Source organism: Chiloscyllium plagiosum, unplaced genomic scaffold, assembly GCF_037043375.1.
Source record: "Chiloscyllium plagiosum isolate Xiang-an unplaced genomic scaffold, Cpla_swu_hap1 HiC_scaffold_13, whole genome shotgun sequence".
Classification (NCBI taxonomy): domain Eukaryota; kingdom Metazoa; phylum Chordata; class Chondrichthyes; order Orectolobiformes; family Hemiscylliidae; genus Chiloscyllium; species Chiloscyllium plagiosum.
The window spans coordinates 77,898,651-77,924,219 of record NW_028270151.1 but is presented as its reverse complement, the minus strand read 5'-3'; the positions used below and the strand labels follow the sequence as shown (position 1 = coordinate 77,924,219).

At 41.8% G+C, this 25,569-nt stretch overlaps 1 protein-coding gene across 2 annotated transcripts in view; it reads left to right on the top strand.

The window, feature by feature from the left end:
* Window positions 1–25,569, top strand: part of LOC122555759 (arrestin red cell-like) — a 41,208-nt gene that overhangs the window by 4,354 nt on the left and 11,285 nt on the right. For both annotated transcript variants that reach the window (XM_087993782.1, XM_087993783.1), the window contains exons 3-10: window positions 8,877–8,937; window positions 11,340–11,384; window positions 16,465–16,664; window positions 17,859–17,918; window positions 22,037–22,110; window positions 22,899–23,034; window positions 24,774–24,858; window positions 25,301–25,373. In XM_087993782.1, coding sequence (XP_087849908.1) covers window positions 8,877–8,937; window positions 11,340–11,384; window positions 16,465–16,664; window positions 17,859–17,918; window positions 22,037–22,110; window positions 22,899–23,034; window positions 24,774–24,858; window positions 25,301–25,373 — 734 coding nt within the window. The remainder of the gene's footprint in view (window positions 1–8,876; window positions 8,938–11,339; window positions 11,385–16,464; window positions 16,665–17,858; window positions 17,919–22,036; window positions 22,111–22,898; window positions 23,035–24,773; window positions 24,859–25,300; window positions 25,374–25,569) is intronic.

Genomic DNA, 25,569 nt, shown 5'->3' with positions numbered 1-25,569 from the left:
CCGTAGTCCTAACATTTAACCAACTGTGCAGATGTATTTAATTAATTAATCAATAATTTAGTTAAAATACAGCAGAAACAAAAATCATTCTAGTGTAACACCAATTCCTAAGTGTGGTATGAGATGCATGTAAATCATGATGCTGTAATTGATCATGTCTCGAACATCAATAGGAGAGAAGACTCCAGTCTAATGTGAGCTTATGAAGACCTTAGACCATCCACCAGAATTCTGCATTTGATATTTGTTGTACAAATGTGAATAAAAGGGTGGTGGTATGATGGCTCAATGGTTAGCACTGCTCCCTCTCAGAGTCAGAGACCCCTGTTCAATTCCAGCCTCGGCGACTGTCTGTGTGGAGTTTGCACATTCTCCCCGTGTCTGTGTAGGTTTCCTCCCACATTCCAAAGACGTGCAGGTTCGGTGAATTGGCCATGCTAAATTGCCCATAGTGCTCAGGGCTGTGTAGGTTAGGTGCATTGGTTAGGGGAAATGTACAGTATTGAGGGTAGAGGAATGAGTCTGGGTGGGATACTGTTTGGAGGGTCGGTGTGGACTTGTTGGGCCAACTGGCCTGTTTCCATACTGTAGGGATTCTATGATAAATCTCACGAAAGGAATTAAGCACATAGTCCAAATGGTCTCTTAAATGTAAAGCACTTTGGTCATGAATGAATTATGCAATGTTAGATGTCTAGATTTGCAGATTAAAATTTTAAAATTATTCTTTTCAACTTTTTGAAGATGTAAAATATTTCATGATATCATTCAAAGAAGAGGAAAAGTGAGTTCTCCTAGCCAATGTCTTCCTCTTAATCAATGAGAAGTTAGCAATTTTGCTTTAGTGGAACTTTATTTTGGTGAAAATTGGTTGTCATTAAAACCATTTTTTAAAAAAAAACTTCATTGGCCGTGAAATACTTTGTGATATCTTGAAATTGTGTAAGCATTGTTTTTTTATATATAATATATTTTTATTAAGAAAAAATAGATTTTTAAATATTACAACAAATACAAAACAATGCAATTCAAAACAGTACAAAAATAACCAAATAATAAAAAAAATTCTCCAACCCACCCTCCTATACGAATGTTTGAACATATATAGAGAAATGTAAAATTAAAAAAAACCTAAACGAGCTATTTAACTAAATAAATAAATACCTAACAACAAACAAATAAATTGTAATAACTCAACCCAGCCAAACAAAACACTTGTACATTCACAGTTCCTCCTCCCTGTATATTGGACTCATGAAACACAATCGTTACGGCTGTATAAAAGCCCTTGTTAGTGTGGCAGATAAATCTGTGTCCAAGTATTTCAAAAAGGGTTGCCATGTCTTGTAAAAATTCTCAGTTTTGTGGTGTGCCATATTTGTGAGAAAATCCATGGGAATATGCTCCATAACCATCTTTCACCAACCCGACAGGCCTGGGGGGTTTTCGGATATCCAACCAAGCAAGATATACTTCCTTGCACAGAACGTAAGAATATTGAAAAGTTTTTTCTTATGCGCGTCTGCAGGAAATACAATGAGTAGGCCCAAAAGGAGAGAAATAGGATCCTTCTCCGCCCCTACACCTAAAATCCTCTCCATTGCACCCACTACAGCGCTCCAATATGTTTGAAGCCTGTCAGAAGACCAAAGACTATGGGTATGAGTGCCTGTGCAGAACTTGCACTTGGGACATGCCGAAGATACCCCTGGTTTAAATTTTGACAAACGGTCTGGGGCTAAGTGGACCCTGTGGAGAATCTTCAACTGTAAAGCATGGGTCCTATTGCAAATTGATATCTTCCTTGCATTCTCCCAAATATCCTCCCATGCCTCTGAAGAAACTTCAACACCCAGCTCTCTTTCCCACATCATGCAGAGTCGATCAGACTCATCTAAGGTGGCACCCCCCAATTGGTGATATAGAGTACTGACAGAAAGTGTACTCTTAGCCCTTAGTACCCTTCTTTCTATGTCAGGTTTGTAGGGATCAGTCAAAAGTGTGGTCTTTTTTGAATAAAATCCCTAACTTGAAAAAAACAAAAGAGGTCTCTATTAGGTAACTCGTACTTCCGTACTAACTGATCGAAGGACATCATTACATCTCCCTCAAATAAATCACTCATGCAAGATACACCCCTAGCTGCCCAATGTTTAAATCCTGAATCTATCATACCCAGTTGAAAACCCGGCATACCCACTAAAGATGTAAACAAAGATGTTTTGCCAATATTACCTTCCCTCTGCCGAATTGCCCTCCATGCTTTAACAGTATTGATGACTATTGGGTTATGGCAATATTCCCTAACTGTCCTCACCTTGTCCAAAATCAGCAAACTGGTAAGGGGGCACTTTGCCTGGGAGACTTCGATATCTAGCCATATTGAAAGAGGGTCCCCACAAACCCAATCACTTACATAGGTCAAAAGCAAGCTTATTGGTAATTTTTAATGTCTGGAAGGTCTACTCCCCCCAATCAGTGAGGCAACTGCAGTTTGGCTAATTTAATGAGGGGCCATTTACAGTGCCAGATAAAGGAGCTGAACCAACCGTATAGTCTCCTGACTGTTTGTTTATTGAAAATCAGGGGGAGCATCCATATAGGGTAAAGCAAACGAGGGAGAATATTCATCTTAATAAGCGCTATCTGACCTAACCATGAGACTGGAAGTGCCTACCATCTTTGGAGATCTTGTTTAATTTTTTCAAATAATTGAGTAAAATTGGCTTTGAACAGCCAATCCAGAACTGGAGTAATGAATATGCCCAAATACACAAAACCCCCCTGTGACTACCTAAAAGGGAATCTATAGTCACTCTCAAGAGCCAACTCTTTCGTAAGACCACCCATAGGCATAGCCTCTGATTTAGCAAAATTAATCTTATACCTTGAAAAAGTGCCAAATGCGTGAATGCATTGTATCAGGCAAGGCACTGAGACTGCTAGATTTGTCAAGAAAATTAGAACATCGTCTGCATACAACAAGATCTTATGTAATTTTTACCCCACTTCTGGAGCTGATATATTGAGATCCCCACGAATGGCCTCTGCCAACAGTTCGATCACCAACGTAAAAAGTAATGGTGAAAGGGGACAGTCCTGCCGGCTGCCCCTAGAAATATTAAAATTGATTGATCGTACCCCGTTGGTAATGACCGCAGCGAGAGGTACACTGTAGAGAACCTTTACCCATCTTATGAAAACTTCACCCAGTCCAAACCGGTCTAGAGTATAGAAAAGGTACGGCCACTCAACTCGGTCAAATGCCTTCTCTGCATCTAAAGAAATCACCAATCCCTGTATTGACTGCTGTTGGCATGCTTGAATTACGTTAAGCAGCCTCCTAACATTATTGGAGGATCTGCGATCCTTTATGAAGCCCGTCTGATCCTCTTTAATAATAGAGGGTAACACAGTCTCCAGCCTTAACACAAGAGCCTTAGAGAGGATGTTAAAGTCCGCATTTAAGAGCGAGATGGACCTGTGTGAAGCACAGTCTTCGGATCCTTCCCTTTTTTAAGGATAAGTGAAATATTGGCCTCTCTCAGAGATGGTGGGAGACAATCAAGACTGTATGAATCATTAAACATATTCAGCATCGGGCCTGATAGTATACTTATAAATTCCTTATAGAATTCACTGGGAAGTCCGTCAGGACCGGGCGCCTTTCCACTCTGAAGCTGCCTCACAGCTTCCTGCACTTCTTGCTCTGATAATGAGGCATTGAGAAAGGACTGTTGTTCGGGAGTCACACCCAGGAGCTTCAGATCTCTAGAAGAGGATTCCATTTTGGCCTGCCGCTCCTCACAATTCTCAGACTGATATAACTTAGAGTAGAATCTCTGGAATACCACATTAATCTTTTTAGGATCACATGTTAGGTTCCCAGACCCTTCCCTAATCACTGTAATGGTTTGTGGGGCACTTCCCTTTCTGGCAAGGTATGCTAAGTATTTGTTTGGCTTGTCACCATGCTCGTATAACCTTTGCTTTGCAAAAGCCAGCTCCTTCTTTGCAAAAGCCAGCCACCAATGACATAGGTAGGAAGAGAGGTGGGGAGGTCATTCAAGAGCTCAGGGAGTTAGGCTGGAAGCTGAAAGCTAGGACAGACAGAGTCGTCATCTCTGGGTTGTTGCCGGTGCCACGTGACAGTGAGGCAAGGAATAGGGAGAGAGTGCAGTTGAACACGTGGCTGCAAGGATGGTGTAGGAGGGAGGGCTTCAGGTATTTGGACAATTGGACTGCATTCTGGGGAAGGTGGGACCTGTACAAGCAGGACGGGTTGCACCTGAACCAGAAGGGCACCAATATCCTGGGGGGTAGGTTTGCTCGCTATCTTCGGGGGGGTTTAAACTAATTTGGCAGGGGGATGGGATCCGGACTTGTAGTCCAGCAAGTAGGCTAGCTGTTTGTCAGGATGTCCAAGTGTGTGGGGAGGCTGTGAAGAAGGTAGCACTGACAGGTAATACTTGCGGACACAGAGATGGGTTCAAGTGCGTATACTTCAACGCAAGGAGTATCAGAAATAAGGTCGGTGAACTTAAGGCGTGGATAGGTACCTGGGACTACGATGTTGTGGCCATCACGGAAACATGGATAGAAGAGGGACAGGAATGGTTGTTGGAGGTCCCTGGTTACAGATGTTTCAGTAGGATTAGGGAGGGTGGTAAAAAAGGAGGGGGGGGGGGGGGGTGGCGTTGCTAATTAGAAATGGTATAACGGCTGCAGAAAGGCAGTTCGAGGGGGATCTGCCTTTTTAGAGGTAGTATGGGCTGAAGTCAGAAATAGGAAAGGTGCAGTCACCTTGTTGGGTGTTTACTATAGGCCCCCCAATAGCAGCAGAGATGTGGAGAAACAGATTGGGAAACAGATTTTGGAAAGGTGCAGAAGCCACAGGGTAATAGTCATGGGCGATTTCAACTTCCCAAATATTGATTGGAAGCTCTTTAGATCAAGTAGATTGGATGGGGCGGTGTTTGCGCAGTGTGTCCAGGAAGCTTTTCGAACACAGTATGTAGATTGTCCGACCAGAGGGGAGGCCATTTTGGATTTGGTACTCAGTAATGAACCGGGACAAGTGATGGGCTTGTTAGTGGGTGAACCTTTTGGTGATGGTGACCACAATTCTGTGACTTTCACCTTGGTTATGGAGAGAGATAGGTGCGTGCAACAGGGTAGGTTTTACAATTGGGGGAAGGGTAATTACGATGCTGTAAGTCAGGATCTGAGGAGCATAAGTTGGGAGCATAGGCTTTCGGGGAAGGATGTCGTGGAAATGTGGAACTTTGTCAAGGAACAGATACGACGTGTCCTTGATATGTATGTACCTGACAGGCAGGAAAGAAATGGTCGTGTGAGGGAACCTTGGTTGACAAGGGAGGTTGAATGTCTTGTAAAGAGGAAGAAGGAGGCTTACATAAGGTTGAGGAAACAAAGTTCAGACAGAGCAATGGAGGGATACAGGATAGCCAGAAGGGACCTGAAGAAAGGGATTAGGAGAGCCAAGAGAGGACATGAAAAATCTCTGGCAGATAGGATCAAGGATAACCCAAAGGCATTTTATGCGTATGTGAGAAACATGAGAATGACGAGAACGAGGGTAGGTCCAATCAAGGACAGTAGTGGGAGACTGTGTATTGAGTCGGAAGAGATAGGAGAGGTCTTGAATGAGTACTTTTCTTCAGTATTTACGAATGAGAGGAACCGTATTGTTGAAGAGGAGAGTGTGAAACAGACTGGTAAGCTAGAGGAGATACTTGTTAGGAAAGAAGATGTGTTGGACATTTTGAACAACTTGAGGATAGACAAGTCCCCCGGGCCTGATGGGATATATCCTAGGATTATGTGGGAAGCAAGAGAGGAAATTGCAGTACCGTTGGCAATGATCTTTTCATCTTCACTGTCAACGGGGGTGGTACCAGGGGACTGAAGAGTGGCGAATGTTGTGCCCCTGTTCAAAAAAGGGAATAGGGATAACCCCAGGAATTACAGGCCAGTTAGTCTTACTTCGGTGGTAGGTAAAGTAATGGAAAGGGTACTGAGGGATAGGATTTATGAGTATCTGGAAAGGCACTGCTTGATTAGGGACAGCCAGCACGGATTTGTGAGGGGTAGGTCTTGCCTTACAAGTCTGATTGAATTCTTTGAGGAGGTGACCAAGCATGTGGATGAGAGTAGAGCAGTGGATGTAGTATACATGGACTTTAGTAAGGCATTTGATAAGGTTCCCCATGGTAGGCTTATGTGGAAAGTCAGGAGGCATGGGATAGAGGGAAATTTGGCCAATTGGATAGAAAACTGGCTAACCGGCCGAAGTCAGAGAGTGGTGGTAGATGGTAAACATTCAGCCTGGAGCCCAGTTACAAGTGGAGTTCCGCAGGGATCAGTTCTGGGTCCTCTGCTGTTCGTAATTTTTATTAATGACTTGGATGAGGGAGTCGAAGGGTGGGTCAGTAAATTTGCAGATGATACGAAGTTTGGTGGAGTTGTGGATAGTGAGGAGGGCTCTTGTCGGCTGCAAAGGGACTTGGATATGATGCAGAGCTGGGCTGAGGAGTGGCAGATGGAGTTCAACCCTGCCAAGTGTGAGGTTGTCCATTTTGGAAAGACAAATAAGAATGCGGAATACAGGGTTAACAGTAGGGTTCTTAGTGAGGTGGAGGAACAGAGGGATCTTGGGGTCTATGTTCATAGGTCTTTGAAAGTTGCCACTCAGGTGGATAGAGCTTGTAAGAAGGCCTATGGTGTATTAGCGTTCATTAGCAGAGGGATTGAATTCAAGAGTCGTGAAGTGATGTTGCAACTGTACAGGACTTTGGTTAGGCCACATTTGGAGTACTGTGTGCAGTTCTGGTTGCCTCACTTTAGGAAAGATGTGGAAGCTTTGGAGAGGGTGCAGAGAAGATTTACCAGGATGTTGCCTGGAATGGAGAACAGGTCGTACGAGGATAGGTTGAGAGTGCTAGGCCTTTTCTCATTGGAACGGCGAAGGATGAGGGGTGACTTGATAGAAGTTTATAAGATGATCAGAGGAATAGATAGAGTAGACAGTCAGAAACTTTTTCCCCGGGTACAACAGAGTGTTACAAGGGGACATAAATTTAAGGTGAAGGGTGGAAGGTATAGGGGAGATGTCAGGGGTGGGTTCTTTACCTAGAGAGTGGTGGGGGCATGGAATGCGCTGCCTGTGGGAGTGGCAGAGTCAGAATCTTTGGTGACCTTTAAGCGGCAATTGGATAGGTACATGGATGGGTGCTTAAGCTAGGACAAATGTTCGGCACAACATCGTGCTTCAAGGAGATGTTGCTGCTCACCCTTCTGCCGCTTCCCACTGGTGAAATATGAAATAACTAACCCCTTGGCATAAGCTTTGGCAGTTTCCAAGAGAACAGATGAGCTATCAACCGAGCCTATGTTGATGTCTAGGAATGCCTGAAATTCCCTTGAGAAATACTCCACAAACTTACTGTCCATGAGAATAAAGGGGTCCATTCGCCAGTACTTTGAATCCACTGTAACATCCTTAATTTTAACCATGAGGTACACTGGAGCATGATCCGAGATGGCAATATTACCAATCGTACAGGATGCCACCAGATTCAGAGTTACCGCAGGGGTCAGAAAAAAATTAGGTTAGTTTGTCCATAAAGTCTCTTGCCTTCTCCGATGTGTCAAAGAGATGCATGGATCCATCTAAGGTGATCTGAAGCACTGCCGGATATCTCAGGGAGTACTGAATCCCAAGCTCCTTCAGTCTTCTCTTGACACCATCATATGATTTTCGTTTCTTGATCACCGCCGCTGAAAAGTCCTGAAAAAACATGATCTTAGACCCCTCGTAAATTAGGGCCTTTGGATCCTTCCCCTGGAGTCTGGAAGCCTCTATGACTCTCTCCTTATCCCGGTAATGATGGAACCGCACCAGGAAAGGACGAAGGCGTTGACCCAGACCTGACCTCCATGCTGCGACCTGGTGAGCCCCCTTTATCTTCAATCCTCTCATGCCAGTCTCCAAGTCAAGGAATTTCGGAAAACAATCTTCAACAAATTCCGTTAGCCACTCATCTTCCTTACCCTCAGGCAGACCGATGATCCGAATGTTTTTTCTCCTGCCCCTGTTTTCAAGATCATCCACTTGGTCACGCAAATTATGAACCTGCGTCTTCAGGGCTTGGATCTCTTCCTTGAATGAACTGGCATCAGCTTCCACCACTGTGACCCTGTGCTCCACCTCATCCGTCCTCTTCTCCAGGTCTCCCAGCTGCTGCTCGTGCTTCTGCAGCATGAAAGAGACTGGAGCCAGCTTCTCTTCAATCTATTTCCCCAACATCTCACGAGATTTCGAGAGCTGGTTCACCAGGTCCTGGAGAGTAATCGGCTCCGAGGCTGCTGCAGGCTGAGCTGCAGGCCCAGCCTCAGATGCTCCTCCTCCCTTTTTAGGCATTTCTGGACAGCTTAAAATACAGATAAGTCAATTTTTAAATGTTTCTTGGGGCTCCACAATCTTTCCAATGCCCCAAAAAATCCTGATGACCTGGGTTGGGCGGGTTAAAGGACCGTCCTGCTCCTGCTGCGAGGCGAAGCTCTGCAGTGTGATCTTCTCAGATCACCGCCATCTTAGATCCCCCGTGTAAACATTGTTTAATTGTTTTCTCTTTCTCTCTTCCTTTCGCTGTTCTTTCTTTCCCTTTTTATAAATTGCAAGGACATTATTCTCAAACGAAGCCTGTTTTAACCTTAAGTCATGAATAACCAACTAAAGCAAAGTTATGTTACATGGAAGCAGAGGTTATTGTTGTGATAGGCAGAGGATGTAATTTGTAATGACCGTCTCAGTCTCAGATTGACCTAACACTGTTTTATCACTACTTTCACAGATTGCTGTCTACTTGGGCAAGAGAGATTTTGTGGATCATGTCACCCACACTGATCCTGTTGGTAAGTATATGTTCTGAAAGAAAACTTGTTTTGCAATACCAAGAGATTCTACACTTTGTATCCATTAAAATCACAATTCTTTGTGCCACTGTAAAAAAAATTGACCGGGTGCTTTTAGGTAGCAAGTATGCACTATCCCATAATGACTATGTTCCTTAATGTTAACAGATAATTTATTCACATAAAATTGACAGGCATGCATCGTAGTTTTCCAGTTAAGTGTTTGTTAGCTGGCATTAGAAAGAACTTACGCCAACTTCTTCCATCTTGATCATTAAAGAAAACACTGTATGTAGCGATATTTAGAAATGTCACTATAGCCATGAGAGGAAAAGCTGATAGGATCAACATAGAGTGGACAGCAAAATGCAGAAAACCATGGACTGTTCAGAGTACAAACAGGGTATCTGGAGCGTCAGTCAAATCAACATTGCTGTCAACTTCATCAGTTTTATTATGGAGATTCTACAGTGAAACAAAAGTTTGGGGGCAGAGCCACGAAGTGCTGCTGAGCCATGAGATTTGCATTGTGAATGATTATGAGCTGAATGTTACAAACAGAGCATTTACATCTGCTAAAAAAATCAACCTGATGTTTCCACTAAAATAACAGACTTTCCTAAATGGACGCTGAGAAAACAAAACTGTTGTGCAGTACACCTTCTGAACAAAGCTCAGGAAAAAGCTGCTGCTATTGACAGTTCAGCAATGCAACTTTATAAAAACAATGTACAACAACAGTAAATTCCAAATACAATATAATTCAATATATTTCGCATTATTACCGTTCCTCAACATAATCCCCCACAATATTATTCTTCCTTAATACAGTACATTCTTCCTTAATACAATATAACCCCTTGCAGACTCTTTAATATAGCCTGAGAGTCTTCCCAAGCCTAGTCACACATGAGGCGCACAAATATATCCCCAGTAACTCTCTCCACAGCTAGATTTTCCTGGAACAGTCTGCTAGCCTATTGCCAGAAGCTTTCGCTTGAAGCAACCAGTCCAAATCAAGCATGGCTGACCTGAATAATCCCCTACTCTTATTACTTGCTATGGGGGTATCAGGAGGATTTTGGTCATACAAAGAACAAAGAGCAAAGAAAATTACAGCACAGAAACAAGCCCTTTGGCCCTCCAAACCTGTGCTGATCCAGATCCTCTATCTAAACCCATTACCTATTTTCCAAGGATCTATATCCCTCTGCTCCCTGCCCATTCATGAATCTGTCTCAATACATCTTAAATGACTCCCGCCTCTATCACCTCCGCTGACACCGCATTCCAGGCACCCACCCCCCTCTGCACGAAGAACCTTCCACACATACTTCCCTTAAACTTTTCTCCGCTCACCTTGGACTCATGACCCTTAGTAATTGAGTCCCCTACTCTGGGAAAAGGCTTCTTATTATCCACCCTATCTATAATCTCTCATGATTTTATAAACCTCAATTAGGACCCCTTCAACCTCTGTCTTTCTAATGGATGTTATGAATGTACCTTCTCTGAGCTCAAACCTGGAGCTCCTGGCTCTGAGCTGTGATACTACCCATTGTGCCACAAGACTTCCCTCCCAATAAAACCCAACCTAAAAATATCAAAATACCATAATTCTAACACAATAGATCTATATATTGCAACCAATATCATATGGTTCCTTTAGAATCCAATCTCAATGCAATTCAACTCCAAAGAAACCTATCCCCAATGTAATCAACGCACATTACAGATCTTTATTGCTATATTTTCCACATCTCCCAAATAAGAAATCTATAAAATTAATCAGGGGAGAAACCTGTTTATTTAGCCCTACTTTTACCAATACTCCGTGAACTTTGTTAATTCCTGATGGGTGTATGCCACCAACTGTGACCTCTGCCACCCATACTGGATTCTTCATTGATTTGATCAAGGAAACCTGAACAGGCTACTTAGGTAACTGCCTGTGCCTCAGCAAATCAATGAAGTCTTTACACTGCTGCCAGAAGCAACACTGCGTGGACATCACACTCCCTAAAATACAAAACTTCTCTTATTTAATCCACCCCAAAAAAATCCATCTCATGTAATCCAACTCCAATAATAGTGTACCTCCGATACCACACAACAACCAGGACAGTTTGTTGGCAGTATTGGCAGTTAGTACCATAACACATAACATTTCAAGATTGGTTAATGGGAAGGTTGGTGCTGATTCTACCCAGAATCATAGAGCTAAAGAGAAGCCCCAGGGCTGATGCAGAATGATCTACAGAGTATCTCTGATAGGTTATCTTGTACTGAACTGGATGAATCACAGTGTCCTGAGCTGGTTCATGGGAAAGCTGTTTTTGGAAGAACCAAACAGCATGATCAAGTCTGGTTGCAGTAACTGATCTTATCTGATTTATTTGCAGATGGTGTGCTTGTATTGGACACTGGTTACATTAAGGATAGAAAAGGTGAGAAATCCCACTGTAATGTTGAAAAAAAAATGATTGTCTTGACCATTTGCTCAGACTCTTGCTTTTCTGTAAAGGTTTTGTGTCCTGAGAAATAAGATCAACGGATGTTTATTACTTGAGGGTTAACATAATATTTTTGATCAAAAATAAAACACCTTGCACTTTCAAGTACAGATTATGCTTCATAAACACAGAACCTCTCAGACACAAAACTTCACAAACGCTCAGAGTCCTGACACCAAAACCAAACTTTACTCAGAGAGTAGTAAGGGCGTGGAATGCCCTACCTGCTAATGTAGTCAACTCAGCCACATTAGGGAGATTTAAACAATCCTTAGATAAGCACATGGATGATTTTGGGATAGTGTAGGGGGACGAGCTGAGAATAGTTCACAGGTCGGTGCAACGTCGAGGGCCGAAGAGCCTGTTCTGCGCTATATTGTTCTATGTTCTATTTTCTAAACCCTTATTACATTCACTGAAACCTGTACAAATTGGTCCTTATGTATACAGAATGCTCACACACACACTGACACTCACACACACACTGACACTCACACGCACTGAACTTCACACACACTGTAATCTGACATTCACTAAATCCTCAAACCCTGTACTTTTATTGGTCGATTAAACATGATCAAGCTGTGTTTAAAATAAATTGCTGAAGAACTCTAGCTCATTTCATTTGACTTCCAATAACACATTGATAGCCTTTTGTAACCTGCTCAGATGTACACATAATGACCCATGCATGTGCATTTAAAGACCATATCTCCTGCATGTGCGAGTGAAAATGGACAACATTGAATTGAATAAAACGAAGAACTACAGATGTTGAAGATCTGAAACAAAAACTGGAGAAACTCTGAAGAAGGGTCACTGGACATGAAATGTTAACGGTTTTTTACCCACAGATGTTCTGTTGAATTTCTCTAGCAATTTCTCTTTTTGTTTAACACCATTGAAGTGTTGGGACAGACACTAGTGGCTACATTGTGCAGTCATTTCAAGGTTTCAAAACAAGTACCAACCATACCAATTTTTCTATGGAACATTCTGCACCCTACTCTCACAATTATTCTTAACACTGATAAATTCCTGAGGTCTATTTTTTACAAACCAGGATGGATATTTTGAACAAGTTGAAGACTCCTGGAAAATATGAACTCAGAGCCTGTTAAAGAAGACATTGCAGAAAGCAGAATGGATGGACATTTCAGCAACTTGTAATACGTCAATTTTTAAAAAGTCATTCAGTGGAATTAGGAGGACCATGACACTTCCTAATCATATTTGCAATCATACACTGTTCTATATAGTTTATTCTAAGCTTCTCCTGTGTTTCACTGGGGACCACTGCTTGTGTGGTGGTCATTCTGCTATAATGCAACAGTTGTGTTCCTCTGAAACCTCAAGCTATAGAAAGTCACGCTCTGGAAAACCAGACTGTAGATGATCGCTATACCCGTTCATTAGAAAGTTTGCGTTATCCAAGCGGCATCCACAATTTGTCAATCACATTATAGCTAATTCACATTGACAAAACGCACATTATACTAGAACAACCTGTAATTGTCTGCAAATTTCCATTTCTCATCAGATGAACTATCTGTCACAGTGAATGACTGGCCCACTCTAGGTGTGTACATGAAGCCTTGGCCAGGTTGTACTGGTCCTTTGGGTCTCTTCAATTAGGTGTGCACCGGCTAGGCCCGATCACAGAGCTGGTTAAGTTTAGACCCCTTGGGAATCTTCAGGCTTGGGCCAGCGTAGTTCTGATCAACTGAAGGCAGGTGTCCTGCATTCCAATCCACCAGCTCAACTGTTTGGCTGACAGTTTTTTTAAGCTTTTATCTGAGGCAAATCTCGTTCCATCCATAGCTGCAACCAGATAACTGACCATTTCCATTTCCAAAAGCTGCACATTCAAGCCACATCTGCTAAAGCCTTCACTGAACACATCCCCAGTAGGAGTGGATGAAGGGATAACCATACTATCATGACTCTTTTTTATTACTCCTTTACAGGATGTGGGTATTTCTGGCAGGGGCCAACATTTACTGCCCATCTCTAATTGCCCTGAGAAGATGGCTGCGAGCTGCCTTCTTCAACCAATGTAGACTTTGGGGTGTAGGGTTAACTACTAGGAAGGAAGTTCTAGGATTCTGAGCCAACGATAATGAAGGAATGCTGATATAGTTCCAAGTCAGGATGGTGTATAGCTTGGAGGGGAACTTACAGGTTGTGATGACCTCATGTATCTTCTTCCTGGCAGTGGTCATGGAATTAAAATTGCTACCTAAAGTGCGCTGGTGAATTTTAAAAAATGCATCTTATAGATGTTACATACTGCTGCTTCTGAGCAGCAGTGGTGAGGAGAATGACTGTTTAAAGTGTTGGTTGGGGTACTGATCAAAAGACTGCTTTGTTCTAATGGTGTCAAGCGTCTGGAGCATTATAGGAGCTAACCCTTTCGAGACTAATAGGGAGTATTCAATCACACTCCTGACTTGTGCCTTGTAGATGGTGTAAAGATGTTGTGGAGACAGGGAGTGAGCTGGTCACTGTAGAATTTCTAACCTCTAACCTGCTCTTGTAGCCACTGTATTTAAATAGTCAGCTGAGTTCAATTTCTGTCCAGTAATGGCCCCCAGATGGTAGATAGTGAGGATTTAGTGATGGTAATGCCAAAGGCTATCAAAGGCAATGGTTAGGGTTAGCTGTCTCTGTTGGAGATGGCACTGCCTGGCACCTGTGGGCATGAATGTTATTTGCTACTTAACCGCCCAACCCTGGATATTGTCCAGCTGTTCCTATATATGGACAAAGGCTGCTTCAGTATTTGAGGAGTGACAAATGGTGCTGGACATTGTGCAAACATCCCCACTTTGATCTTTTGATGGAGGGAAGGTGAAAATGTTTGAACTTAGGACACTCCCGTGAGGACTGTCCGTAGTAATGTTCTGGGGCTGAGAAATTGGCCTTCAACAACCACAACCATCTTCCTTTATGCTAGGAATAACTCCAACGGGTGAAGAGGTTTCCTGTTGATTCTCATTGACCCATTTGCTGGGGCTTCTTGATGCCATACTTTGTTATATGTGGACACATACTGTAATGAGGTCAGGAGCTGAATGATCCTGTCAAAACACAAACTGGGCATCAGTGAGCAAGTTATTGTTGAGTAAGTACTGCTGAATAACACTGTTAATGATCATTTCCATCACTTTACTTAGGATCGAGAGTAGACTGATAGGGCTGTAATCGGCCAGGTTGGTTTGGGCAATTTACGACATGGTTGGGTATATGCCAGTTATAGCTGTACCAGGGTCACAAGTCTTCAGTACTATTGCTTGAAAGTTGTCAGGTCCCATAGTTTTTGCAATGTACAGTGCTTCCAACTGTTTCTTGATATCACTTGAAGTGACTCAAATTGGCAGAATCATAACAATTCCATAATGGTGGGGACCTTTAGAGGAGGCCGAGATGGAGCATTCACTCGGCACTTCTAGCTGAAGGTGGGTGAAAATACTTCAGCCTTATGTTTTGCATGATGTTCTGTGCTCCCCCATCATTGAGGATGGGGTTTTTTTGGAGTCTCATCTGACGGTGAGTTTTCAATTGTCCATCACCATTCACAATTGAATGAGGCAGGACTGCAGCTCTTTAATCACTGTAGGATCGCTTAGCTCTGTCTACTATGTGCTGCTGTGCTGCTTTGCACACAAGTAGTCCTGTGTGACATATTCTCTAGGTTGACACCTCATTTTTAGGTTTTCCTGATGCTGCTTGTAGCATGCCTACCTGAGCTCCCTATTGAAGAAGGCCTGATCTCCCACCATAATGGTAATGGTAGACAGAGGGGGATGCAGTGCACTACAATTCTGCTGCTGATGGCCTATAGTGCCTCACTGATGTCCAGCTTTACCTTGCTAGATCGATGCCAGGAATCTTCGAAAGATGTACAAGATGTTGATCCTCAAGCAGAAAGAATTAATGGGAGTGCTGAAATGAAGAAGAGGAAGCAGTAGGTCTGAAACCTTGATCTGTCTGCCATGAGCCAAATAACAAATAGTAACTAATTGAGCTGAATACATGTCTCCTGTGAGAAATCCTTCCATAGAGGAGGATTAATGAAATGTCATGTAAAACAAGTTGCAGAACTATATGGAACATTATTCACTGCTGACATTTAGTGACAATTATTTCATACAAACGTATGAATTAGGAGCAGTGTAGGATATCTGGCCCTTTGGCTGTTCTGCCACTCAATAAGATTGTGACTGATCTGATTATTCCTCATTCCTGCCTACTCCCAATACCCTTTAGTTCCACTTGCTTATTAAAGAAAACTGATATTTTCTGCCTTAAAAATATTCAGAGCCTGTTCCTACCACAATTGAGGAAGAGAGTGCAAAAGATTCAAAACTCTCTGTGAGAAAAAGTTTCTCCTCATCTCTGTCTTAAATGGGTAACCACTTAATGTGAAACAGTGATTCCTAGTTCTAGATTTTCCCAGTAGATAAAATACCCTTTCTATATTCAACTTATCAAGATGCCTAGATCTTTTTCTCAATCAAATCCCTCCTACACTTCTAAGCTCCAGCTAACTTGTATCTGTCCTCTCAGACAGTCCACCTAATTCATTCATATATAAAAGCTCTCTGAACTGCTTCCAATTCATTTACATTCTTCCTTCAATAGGAAACTTAATATTTTACACAGTACTCCAGATGTAGTCTCTACAATGCCCTGTATATTTCATTCTCCCTACAATAAAATAACAATGGTGTATTGGATTTCCAGCTTACTTGTTGCACTTGCATACTTATCTTTTGTGATTCATGTACTAGGGCACTCAGATCACTCTGCACCTTAAGGCTCTGCAATCTCTCACCCTTTAGATAATATGCTTCATTTTTATCCATCAAGTCAAAATGAATCATTTCACTTTTTCCAACATTATGCTCCATTTGCCAACTTTGCCCATTCAGTTGACCTATTTATGTTACTTTGTAATTCCCAAGTTCTTAAAATAACTTTACGATCTCTGTGTCATTTCTGGACTATTCAGTGTTTTGCAGACTACTCTGTGCATTCCGCTATGGGCGTGAGGATATAGATGTTTGTGGGTTAAAGTTCAGAAGAGATTTATATGAGTCCACTGTGCAAGTCTATCCACCTCCATCAGGAGAAAAAGCTAAAGCCCAAACCAAGTTGCAGGAGCGTTTGGAAAGGAAGTTTGGAGATAAAGCTTATCCATTCTACTTTCAGGTACTTACATTGAACCACTGCTGTACTTGTAACCGGGGAGGAGCTAGCAAGCTATCTGATTATTTGTGAAGCTTGTAATAATCTGACATCACTACTTTTCAATTACACAATCTTCAATGGCTCCTATTGTCATTCAAAGTTGTGATTTTGTGAAAATGAATGGAGCTGTTGCTGGAGCCATATGCAACTCCTGCCTGTCAATAAACTGGCGATATGGTGAGAGAATTATTTTGTTACTGGACTGGCAATCCAGTGGCTTGATGTACGGTTAGAGACGATTCAGTCCGAAAATGTGCAGGTTAGGTAGATTAGCCATAGGAAATGCAGGGTTACAGGGATAGAGTAGGGGGTGGGTCTATGTAGGATGCTGTATGGAGGGTTGGTGTGGACTCAATGGGCTAAATAACCCGCTTCCACTACTTTCACTACAAGTTGAAATCATGACAACTGGGGAACTTATATTCAAGTGAACAAAATCTCTGGAATAAATTGTTACCATCTGCAATGGTAACTATGACACAACCGCAGTGTGATATAAATCTGTTTGATTCAGTAATTCCTTCAGGAAATAAAGACTTTACACAGCCTGTGCTACACGTGACCTCCAATCCCTGGACTATGGTTTACTGTTGTACTCTGCTATGGCACAGACACAGTGTGCTGAATGGCCTTCTTCACCCTGCAAAATCTTGTTATATAAATCTTTCCACATTTAAAGAATTGCCGCTATGCACTGAAGGAAAATTAGCTAGTGTGATTACAGCATACCACTCACTTGAAGCAGGGCTATATCGACAGCAAGCATACATGTGTAAGACGATAGTAGTGGAAATGTTTCTTTACAGAGAGACTTTTGTATTTGAATCACCCATTTCATTGTCAGTTACAATCAACAGGAGATATAGGATTAATAATGGGGCTACCCTAGGCAATGTAAGATATTGAGATACACCCTGAATTGTAAAGTAAGCACCAGACTTGTCCAGTGTGATCATGTGATCATTTATAATCCATGGGAGAGTTAAATTGGAGTGATATCCCCTTTTTCTTTGTTATCCACGGAAAATCTGTGCCCCTATCCACTAAGGATAATGAGCAGTCGGTGTATTGCAGCTTATTTTTCTTAGGTTTGTGTTGCATCAAAATGAGGTCTCAACCCAAAAGTGTTCATGCTTTCTATTTCTCCTTTGACAGTTCCCGGACTATCTCCCCTGTTCCGTAACCTTGCAGCTGGGTGCCAATGAAATTGACAAGGTGAGAGCTTTCAGGTGCTGCGTGGGCTCAAGGGGTGTCTGACAAGAATGGATGTCTTCAGGATCTGGAACACTGGCTCAGTACAGAAACCATGGGCAGTGTATTAAGGCCAAGCCCAAATGTTGCTACCCTCTGCCCATAAGACTAACCTAGAAGGTGTTGAAAAAGTTTAAGGTTTTCAGACAGTGACAAATGACCACTTTGGCAGAACCTAAACCTATGTTTGCAGTCAAACTCAGCAACACTATTTTGGTAAGACAGTAAGTAAAATTGTAAAGTCTCCCTCAAAAAGAGCCATGAGAGGGTATACAGTAGTCAGATCAGGAGTCACCTTGAACTGCTTACCAGTGGGTGTTATGGGCTGGTGTCAGGGCAGCACTTTTTTTAGTAGAGGTTCTTCTGCTCCTCAGAAAAGCTCATTGCCAAACCTCAGAATTTTCTTAAATAGTATTTATTAAAAACATTTGGCATGTGTCCAGTGATATGATCAGCACCCAAGTAAGGGGATCTAATTTGTTACGGTACTGCATGGAATACCCCAAATCATTAAGTTCCTGCATGAGGAAGGTGAGAACTGGCTCCCCTTGCTTATTCACCCACTTCCCTAGTTAGTCACAACAATGTTCATTTAATAAGGATCCTTTCAATTCAGAATCACTTTCTCCCTGACCCAAGTGAATTTTAGGTTCAAAAGGAGCCAATTTAACCAGGTTTTCTTAAATTAACAAAAAGACAGTTCATTAATTCCCAATTTATTTTATTCACTCATGGGCATTACTATCTGGCCAGTATTTATTGCCTGTTCTGAGTTGCCCTTGAGAAGATGGTGGTCAGCTGCCTACTTGAACCATTGTAGCTCATGTGCTGTGGACCCATATTGTCATTTAGGGTGGAAAATCCAGAATTTTGACTCAGCGACAGCAATGGAATACTGATATATTTCAGGGTCAGGATGGGAGTTGGGTGGAGAGGTTTGAGGTTGTAATTTTCCCTATATCTGCTGCCTTTGTCCTTCTTGATGGAAGTGATTGTAGGTTTGTAAGGTGCTGTCTAAGGTGTTTTGGTGAATTTCTGCAGCGCATCTTGTCAATGATACACATTGATGCTACTGAGCGTCAGTGGTGTTGAGATACAGGCAGAGAAAATAGCATTTCACACAAATAGTACATGAACTTTGTATATGCACAATGTCTTCTAATATATATAACATGTACTGTTTGTCCACAGTTTAAGTGAGACCTCTATTGAAGTTAACCTTACTCCATGAAACTCACACACCACTGATTGCTAAATCCTCATATTTATCCAATTGACTGACATCCAATTAACTCTGAATTAATATATCCCATCATTTGTTTCCTGATTTTATTTGGCCGCAGGCATTCCTTCAGATCATGTTAGATTCTAATGATACACCCAGAGTATAAATAAAAGGTGAGGCTAAAATGATAAAATATGTATATTTGGCTCAGTTTCTGAATTGTTCATGAAGAGCAAAAAGAAGTTGTGGTCATTATTGAATGGTGCTGGTAGGGTGATGTTGGCATTTGATTTGTTAGTTTCGACATTCTTAGTTTTGCAGTTCTGACTCCTATTGACAGTGATAGAATTGCAGCACTCAGAATGTCCTTTCTTTTACCTGCAACACAGGGTGTTTAAAATAGTTACTCTTAAAGCTATGGCCCTAACAACATTTCAGTCCGCATACTGGAATATGTAGCTAAAGCTTACACACAGAAGTTAGGCTTTCAGTCAGTTTTTAACAAGTTTTGTATATTCCTGGAGGGGAATGAGGTGACTAACTGCTGAGCGGGGGAGTAGTCAGTCCCTTGTTATCTACTCTTATTAAACCTCTCCCTATTTGAAGCTTCTCTGATTGTTTTACAGGTGCAACGTTTCATGAGCTTCATAAAGGATTTTGTCAGTCTGTCAACGAATTTATATCCACAGATTGGCTCTCTTTTTTATAACTGTCCTCTTTTTAAAAATACCCCTTTTTGGAAATAAAAGTTAAAAATGTCTATAAATACTTTGTGTTCTAATATAGGATCATAACACTAGAGTTGCACTGGTTTCAACCTTCTAGCCTATGTCTGCTGAGGTCATAGTGCATTTCCAGAGATGATTCTGCATATCATTAGACCCCTATCTCCACAGCACTGACAAAGCTTGGAAGGAGGCTATGTTAATCCATGCTGCACTGTTGATGCATTGGGTCAGAAGCAGCCCATGTGCTATTCAGCTATCAGCATGTAATCATAACATTGAAAAAAGATTGGATGGTGCTAACTTATGAACAGCTTTGTATCTGAAACAGCTCCACCCCAACATGACACTGAATATTCAAAACCAACTAAAGTGACTCACAACATCTCATAAGGCAATCTCACTTTGCACCTCAATTCTACACAATATAGAAATATTGTTGAATGTGTCTGTGCTGACTCAAGTGATTAATTGACAAACTAAACGCTGTTGATCTCAAGATAATGAATCCTGGCAGTTTAGGACACTGATTTTCCCCAGTGATGTCATGAGAAAGAAGCACCACATAGAGTAAAACTAATCAGGGCAGGCAAAGATTAACCCCAGATCTATGCTAGGATACCACTTGGGCTGTTGCAATTGGTCTCAATTTTAGAAGAAAGGAATAGATTGTCTAGCTCCCTTCCTCGGCAGTGACTTTGATGGAACGTTCATTTTTGTGTTTACTGATGAGAAACTTTGCATAGTAACTCTCCCAGTTTGCACAGAGGAGTAGCACTTGGTTAAAGTACTAAACAGAAGCTAGCAAGCCTCATTGTTTTATTTTTTAAAAAAATAATGGCTTTAAAAATAAAAGTGGGATGAAATCGAAATTAATGGTAAATGGGTAAAGACTCTGATACAATTTCTTCAGTTGAAAGTTCTTTGTTTTATGCTCAGGATTTTGTCACATCATATAATGTGGTCATCAGTATAAATGTATTTGTCTGTTGGCAACAAAAAGAAAGTTTATGGCTACATTTAGGGGCCCAATTTCCTTCTTTGCTAATGGGACTCCTATTGTTTTCAGGTAGAGGGTAAAGGTGATTGGAATTGGTGGTTGAGGAAGGTGGTGAATGTAAGACGTGTTACATCGGGGATTCCTCCCTTTTTGTAGCACATGGAGAATTGAGGGTAAGTGATTAGACTATTTAAGTCTAAAAAGATGGCACTAGTGTTGATAAAACATGGCACTAAAGAAAGCATGGTGGAGGGTGTGTTGCTGGAAAAGCACAGCAGGTCAGGCAGCATCCGAGGAGCAGGAGAATCGACCAGAGCTCTTCATCAGGAAGCCTTTCATCATCCGGGCTCTGGCCCGAAACATCGATCCTTCGGCTCTTTGGATACTGCCTGACCTGCTGTGCTTTTCCAGCAACACACTCTCAACTCTGATCTCCAGCATCTGCAGACCTCCCTTTCTCCCACTAGAGAAAGCACAGCAGGTCAGGCAGCATCCGAGGATCAACAAAGTCGATGTTTCGGGCAGTACCCTTCTTCAGGACTGAAGACCAAAAAGTCAATTCTCTTACTCCTCAGATGTTGCCTAACCTGCTGTGCCTTCTCTAGTGCCATGCTTTACAACTCTGACTCTACAACATTTACAGTCTTACTTTCACCTAAAAGATCGCACAACTAAATAGTGTAACTGGTCCCCTCTTTAAGTGCAGGACAGTTTGATTTGGCTTAATCTCCAACAGAAGTAGGTTGGAGCATTAGGCTATTATGCTCCATTCTCAGGTTTGTTCAGGAAATGAAAGTGTAGTCAGCCCTGGTCCAATACTGTGTATGCAGTACATGTTTAAAGGTCAGAACATTACCATCAATTGTTTGAATTTGCTCTAGCCACATGTAGGTGGAAATTACAGTTAGCTTGCCCTTGATTCTCCTCCACCCACCATCTTTTTCCTTGTTCTTGGAGACTCATCTGTGTTGGGGAAACAAACAAGTCCTGCTTATACTCATTGGTTGAATTCAGTACCATTGCTTGGCTTCAGAATGAGTAGGTTTTGTTTTTGGAAGTTTTAACAGTAGAATGTTACCTTTCAATCCTATTATATATGTGACTTGGGAGAGTTTCTCTACTCTTTCCACAGTGTTGTGGGGTGGACTTTCAAATATTGGCATTCTGTGCAAAGACTCTCAGCATCGATGAGAAAATCTCTAAAAGGTAAGTGCACATTTGTCTGAACCTGGAAAGTAATTAATATTGCTGCCTTTCTTGACACATAATCAGGTGGAAAGTAAGTGAGCTGGGATCACTCACACAGCCCTGTAATGTAACAGTGTGTGATGTGGCTTCTTGGGTCAAACACCACTGTCAGTATGATATGGTCTGAATGCTGCCTTGCATGTTAACTGATGTAACATCTACCAAAAACACTGGATTCTTGGTGATTCAGATGTCTTGAAGTTAATGAGCAACAGGAACTGTTTAAACTGCCACAAAATCTGAGACTTACACCTAGTCTGGCTTGTGTACTTACTAATGTTACTGTACATTACATGAAAGCAACGCTGACACGGCTGACAGACTAACTGCAGACTGTACTGACTCTATTGCACTGTAATTAATGAAGGTGAAATGAGAATCTTTATCCTGGAGCATCACATGTTGTGATGTCATCTAGCTGGCTTGAAGGTGGACTGTTTTTCTGGAATCTATAATACGACAGTGTGCACCCAGTCAGTTTGCTAATGCACACAGTCTGCTAATCCACTTGAACAGACAAGTAAGGGATAAGCACATGTGTGGGCACAATAAATCTCTACATTAGATCCATTTGCAAATGTATGCCATCTCATCCACTCATAGGGGTACTTCATTGGCTGATATCTGCATAACATGTTGCTTTAAAAGAACAACAGAGGATTGCATTCCAGTTCAAATACAATTACATTGCTAAAATATCTACCTGATCACAATTATTCATATCCTCAATGTTTTTCTTCCCCCAGGAGTTCCGTGTCAATGGTTATCCGTAAAGTACAGTATGCTCCTGATAAACCAATTTTTCAGCCAGTGGCTAAAACGACCCGACAATTCCTCATGTCAGATAAACCTCTCCACCTGGAAGCATCACTGAACAAAGAGGTGAGTGTTTGGCAAACCATGTTCTACCCTCAGAAATGCAGATGGCCAACAGAGATCTATAAATGAATGAGAGGACCTGCTTGTCTAAATGACCAGCAGGTTTGGAGATAGGCTTCATCTTCCTGCTCACGTAGATGCAAGAGATCACATGATAGTATTCAAAGGAGAACAGAGGGGGATTTTGGTATTCTGAGCCATACTTCTCTCTCAGCTGATTCTGCTGTTTGTGGAAGCCTGCTGTGTGTAATTTGATTACCTCATTTGTGCACATAACACCAATTGAAAAGTAATGGCTTTCAAATTGCTTTGGAATGAATACAGACATGTTAGGTGATAGATATAGAGTCATACAGCATGGAAACGGACCCTTCAGCCCAACTCACACAGGCCGATCAAATTACCCAAACTTAACTAGTCCCACTTGCCAGCGTTCAATCCATATCCCTCTAAACCTTTCCCATTCACGTACCTTTCCAAACGTTGTAACTGCATCTGCATCAACCACTTCGTCCATCTATGAATATGAAAAAGTTTCCCCTCAGGGCTCTTTTAACTCTTTCTCCTCTCACCTTAAAAATACACCCCCTCATTTTGAACTCCCCCATCCAAGGGAAAAGACCTTTGCTATTCACCTTATTTATGCCCCACGAGATTTTATAAACTTCTACAAGGTTACCCCTCAACATTCTACACTTCAGTGAATAAAGTCTCAGCCTATCCAGCTTCTCCTTATAACTCAAACCCTTCAGTCCCTGCAATGTATTTGCTCACTTTTTAAGCCGATAGGGTCAGATCTATTTCTGAAATGAAATCCATGGCGTCTGCAAAATATTCAAGTTAGCAAGGACTTTATAAAATATTTGAAAGACTAGCTATTTGTTTTAGGTATAGTCAGTTCCTCTGCTTTAACTGCTCAGAAGTAGTTTATAGATCTGATAATGAACAGGGACAGGATGCCAACAATACTGACTGAATCTAAAACATTTGGCTTAGCTCTCTGAAGCAGTCACCGTGCTTGGGAGCTGCCTGTTAGGGCTCATTCAGTGCTGTTGTTACTAAGATAATGTCCTATCACAAAAATGGTCACACCACCATCTGACATAATCAACTCCAAGTTCCCTGACAATTGAACATACAATGATTGTTGATCATTAAAATCACATCCCAGTCCCTAACTCCTCAAAATGAAGGACTGAGTAACACAGTCACTTTCCATGCTTCAACATTGAAAGAAGCAGAGGATGAAGCAAAGGAAATGAAAGGCTAATAAGACACCATTTAAAGAAATGGTGAAGTTAATCCTGAGTTTGTTACTGAAAGTTAACTCATGATTGTAGTAGAAAAACATGCAAAAGTGAGGACTGAAGATGCTGGAGATTAGAGTCGAGAGTGTGGTGCTGGAAAAGCACAACAGGTCAAGCAGCATCCGAGGAGCAGGAGAAGAGCTTTTTCCCAAACCATCATCTCTCCTGATGTGCTTTTCCAGCACCACGCTCTCAGCAGAAAAACGTGCAGCTACAAGCTGGTAATATGTACAATCAGGATGGATGTCAAGTTCTTCATAGGGAGAAGGATCAGTGGCTGGAATGCACCCTTTCTGAAATAGTGGGAACAACATTCTAGCATTATTCATTCTTAATGAAGGCAGGATTGCATATTGTGATGGAAGGATAAATTAAATGATCCAAAATATAGTCTTTGAAAAATATTGTCTTCACTTGAAATGCACTGTCTTATAGATCTATTACCATGGTGAACCAGTTGAAGTCACTGTTGAGGTGATCAACCATTCCACCAAAACTGTGAAGAAGGTGAAAATAACAGGTACGAAGATAGGACCAAAGGGTTTCTTTTTAGGTCTTTCATGGGACATAGACATTGCTGGTAAATCAACGATTTAAGAGAAGGTGATAGCGAGCCAACGTTTTGAACCAATGTAGTCCGTGCAGCAAAGTTACACCTAAAGTGCTACTAGGGCTTTGACCAAGTGGCAATGTAAGAATGGTGATATGATTATGAGTTGGGATGGTGTGGGACTTGGATGGAAGCTTCCAAGTGCTGCTACCTTTATACTTTTAGAAGGTAGAAGTTGAGGGTTCAGGAACTGCTGCTGGAGAAGCATTGACAAGTTGCTGGAGTGCATCTTTTAGATGGTGCACACTATTGTTCATTCTTTCTTCATTGTGTGAAATGTTTTTGTTCCTGAACAGCATGCTGTATCTTTGAATCATTCAGAGATTTCTAACTGTACTGTCTTTGCCTTCAGCTGATCAGGTTGCATCAGTGGTTCTGTACTCACATGACAAATACAGCCAGGCGGTGGCTGCTAAGGAAGTGGAGTAAGTCAGACATCCTGTTCATTTTGGAGCCCTGTTCTATTATAGTTTCCTAGCAACCAGTACCAGCAAGATAAGCTTCAATTGCTCAGTATGTGACGTCACATTTCTTAAATAAAAGTAACTGGTGAAGATCCCAGTCCAGTTCCCAGCAGTTTAACTGACCGAACACAAAAATAAACGCTCACATTACCAAAAG